Raw genomic sequence first — 4,189 nt, 5'->3', positions numbered from 1 at the left:
AATTAATTAATAAAAAAGGAATCATAAATAAACGTGTTTCACCCTGGTCTTTATATGTACACACACATTTAAAACATTTTATCAAGGTGTTAGAGGGTCAATCTCTACCCAGAGTTATCGTTCGTACCTCACTTGTCTCAAAATCAGCAAATCGAAATGATTGTGAATTAGTGTATAGTATGAATATGTAATAAAATATGCCTAAAAGGTGCTAATATACATTCAATTTTTTTTAAATAAAAAAATATTTGTGAAAATAAAATACATTAATCGTTAATATCGTTTACTTCTATGTAAGAGAATCTAAAAGTTGTGTTATTTAGAAAAAAAAACATATATTTGGAAAATGTATTTTGAAAAGAAATTGAAATGAAAAATGCCAAAATTCAGGAATATTTCGATTTCTCAAATTCCAACCACACCCAATCGAAATTAGTAATAACGAACATTATCACCAGAAACCTACATTCCCTCAATGTAAAACTGTATACAAATGAAGTTAATTTATTAGGAAAACTGGTCAGCGAACAATGATTGCATAAGATCGCCATAATATGATTATTTTAGCAAATTTTATCAGCTTGATAGGGATCGTTTCTTTTTCATTTCGGGTTCGGTGGATTTGACGATGGCTCATTTCACCTTAAGAAAGTTATCAACCTTCAAAATTTCAAACATTACAATACAATACATGTTCTTCATTTTTCCATTAAAGTTCCTGTACATCAGACAAACTGATCTCATTGGAACCGTCGTCCCCCAAGTACTCCCCAGCCATTGATGAAAACTGGCCACCGTCCTTGAATCAGGATGGAAACTGGTTACCGGCTCCTGTGATTGACCAGGAAACTGGAGAAAAGTCTTTCAGCGATGTAGAGGACTCGATTCTAACCACGTTCAGGTACGTTAATTAGTTTTAAAGTTAGTAATATTCAATTGCAACTGAAAGTCACTACTACTTAAAGTTCCTTATATATATATATATATATATATATATATATATATATATATAACGTTTAAAAAAGTTTTACAATATGTATATATATTTAGGTATCCTCTCTTTTTTTTAAAGACGGAAAAATCCTACAAAGTTTAAAGCGCTGGAGAAGAAGATGAGGACACCTCTTAAAGAAAATGTTCAAGAACAATTCAACCTCTTACGAAACATACATAGGAGGATAGCGGAGGACATTGAGCAAAGTTCCATCATAATAAATTACTTGGAAGATAAGTGTTCCACAGAACCCGCCAAAAAACGTGCAAAGTTAACTACTTTGTAACTGGTGTCTTTAAAATTTCAACCTCTTTTGAAACATGTACACATGAGGATATCGGAGGACATTGAGCAAAGCTCCATCATAATAAATTACTTGGAAGATAAGTGTTCCACAGAACGTGCAAAGTCAGAAACTTTATAACCGGTGTCTTTAAAATGGGTAAAGTGTTTCAAGTTATTAAATTCAATAGGTGAGATTTGTAAATAATATTTACCTCTAGAAGATGTTTGTTACCGTACGAGATTTGACTGTGAATAAAATTTGAAAACTTAACTCTGTTATATAGTTTCTGAAATAATGTTATGTCATTCAGGTTAAAAAAAAGACTCCCTACAAATGTTTGCCTAAAAGTTGCAATGTCACTTTACCAAGAGTTAACGATGGCATTTCTCTAAATGTTGCTATGTCATAGTTGTTACGTCATTTTCAGTAAGATTTGTGACTGCAGAGTCACCCTGACTGCAGAGTTATCCTTGACTGTAGAGTACACCTTGACTGTAAAGTCACCCCTGACTGTAGAGTCACCCCTGGATTGTGACCTCAATTATGACCTGTGTGGGTGGGGACTGGGAATCCCCATGACGTCATCTTGACTGTAAAGTGACTGCACAGTGTATACCCTACTACTTAGGTGTTTCATATGTCTGAATTGTTACGATGCTACCAACTTCTACGTTGCGGAAGCGTATAATTACACCGATGAATTTCGAACGGATATCACGTACACCTGCAGCGAGAAGAGTGTACACCATTGGGTTATGCCCATGGTGATGCTAAATCATGAATCTCGCATGATTTATGCAGAATTAAAGATTCGCAAGTGTAGTACCACAACCAAAACTATAACCATGTATATTGCCGAAAACAATGATCTCGCCAAATGCACAATGTCGATGTTAGTAGACGGAGACTTTGTCAAAAAAAACGATACATCTCAGGATAATAATTATCGCTGTGAACAATTTACAATCGCCGAAGCCTGTGTTGGATGCTATCCCATCATGAAGAATGTCAAAGCGGAAGTCTGTGATGACGATGATGAATATATATATGACGATGATGATCACGACGATAACAATTTTGTGTAATATAAAACGATAAAAACCTAGAAACTGTATATAATGATTTATATAATATCACATCATATGTTTTTACATACATGAATAAAAAAATGAATTTATACCTTTTGGCATAATTTTTACTTCTAGCAATGCGAATAAACCAACGACACATAATGATAATGGAAATGCTAATATCGATAGTAATAGGATATTACCGGGTGGTATGAAATTTACGATTTCATTAACATGTCCTTTCGTGACTATCGAATAATGTATGCAATATGCAAATAAAAACGCCCATATCAAACAGCATGGTAGAAAACTTTGTAACAATATAACTTGAAAGAAACTATCATAGTCCGCATCCTCGTACCCCATGTCTGGAAATAATACGGCCTCGTCGAATAAACTGTATAATATCACAGCCACCACAAATACACCAGTCTGAGTCCTCTTAATAAACGCTTCCAAATTTCCAACACTGTGCGATAACTTGTTCATGCTAACTTCTTTATGTACGAATGCAAGTTTTTGGTCGAAGAAATGCGTACAGACTGCCAGGTATAGGAAAATTGATCTGGTGGTATATGTAGTCATCACCATAAACTGAGCCATTGTGAACTTGAAGTCTTTATCTATGTTGGTACTGGATGTGACGATGATGAACACTATGCTCACGAGCACGTTTATTATGAAAATTAAATTTGCCCAATTCATGAGGTGGGCGAAGAATCTCCAACACTGTTGTCTCTTAAATGATCTGATCATGAAGAACATTATCACAAAAAAGTCATACATGAATAAAACTATTCCGGATAGCAAATTCACTACATCTTTAGGGCGCCAACACGCTCGATTTTGGTAAACCATCTTTGGGCCACCTCGTATATTAAACGAATTCTAGCGGAATTGTTAGCATTGGTACAATTATCGTGATCGAGCATTAATAGTTCGAATTGATTAAATTTAACCCATAGAATAAGTATATTGGCCCAGCAGCAATCGTTCTGTAATTTACTTTTTGTATCAGATCCCGGACCTATAGCCGGATTCAGATTGGTCCAATGTTCGGGTTTAACACCGTATTTGATATACAATGCATATTGGTATAATCCGCAAACGGTATCGTTAGTCATCTTATGAATTTCCGGTATTATCGTGTATTTGGAGGGGGGTATTATCTTATGCTGTAATGAACATACCGTATCCGACAGAGAAGGGATTATTCGTTTCTCCATGAACTGGTGTGGAATAACGAACGCGTTCGACGATTTAGATTTAACTGAGTATTGTACACATTCGCCGGGTATCATATGCTTTATAGAGCAGTGTATGGCGTTAACTCGAGGACATTTATTCGCCTTCATATCAGTTATCTGATTCTGCCACCAGCTACTAGCGAACGAACATATCAAATTCTTGTGATAGCTATCATCGTCTTCGATACGCATACCGTGTAAGACGACCACCATCGATCCCTCGCATATCGGTTGTCGCTTAGCAACTGGAGTGATTTGATTATACAAATCGATAATATTACTATTATCATCAGCGTCAACGTCAGCATCAGCATCATCATCAGCATCATCAGCTGTATCATCATCGGTGTACACATCGTCTGTATCAGATCCGTAGTCTACACCAGTCTCGACATCAGATCCATCTTCAATTTCATCTTCAATTTCATCTTCGACGGTATCGTCGGGATAATTAGAGCCGTCGATAGGATCATATTCGCAATCTATTCCATTCGAAGCCATGTCGTATTTGTACGATCCGAAACGCGTGATGTACCATATAAATGATGAAAAATATGTAGATTTATTAGACAATATCGTCAGATCGATTGTA

The 4,189-nt window shown here is 35.7% G+C and overlaps 2 protein-coding genes across 2 annotated transcripts in view; one reads left to right on the top strand and one right to left on the bottom strand.

Moving 5' to 3' along the window:
• The window catches only part of LOC130049499 (sporozoite surface protein 2-like), a 6,155-nt gene extending 5,343 nt beyond the window's left edge, over positions 1-812 (bottom strand). Inside the window, exon 1 of the mRNA XM_056147263.1 lies at positions 1-812. This exon is cut by the window's left edge and continues 3,095 nt beyond it. The gene's annotated coding sequence lies outside the window, so the exon portion shown is untranslated.
• LOC130049500 (uncharacterized) overlaps positions 1-1,424 on the top strand; it is a 1,633-nt gene extending 209 nt beyond the window's left edge. Inside the window, exons 2-3 of the mRNA XM_056147264.1 lie at positions 716-901; positions 1,073-1,424. Of these exons, the coding sequence (XP_056003239.1) occupies positions 716-901; positions 1,073-1,280 (394 nt within the window). The 3' untranslated portion in view covers positions 1,281-1,424. The remainder of the gene's footprint in view (positions 1-715; positions 902-1,072) is intronic.
• Positions 1,425-4,189: the final 2,765 nt, after the last annotated feature.

This window comes from Ostrea edulis, chromosome 8 (assembly GCF_947568905.1).
Source record: "Ostrea edulis chromosome 8, xbOstEdul1.1, whole genome shotgun sequence".
In the NCBI taxonomy this organism is placed as follows: Eukaryota; Metazoa; Mollusca; class Bivalvia; order Ostreida; family Ostreidae; genus Ostrea; species Ostrea edulis.
Note: the sequence above shows the minus strand (reverse complement) of the source record. Positions and strands in the feature narration are given on the sequence as shown.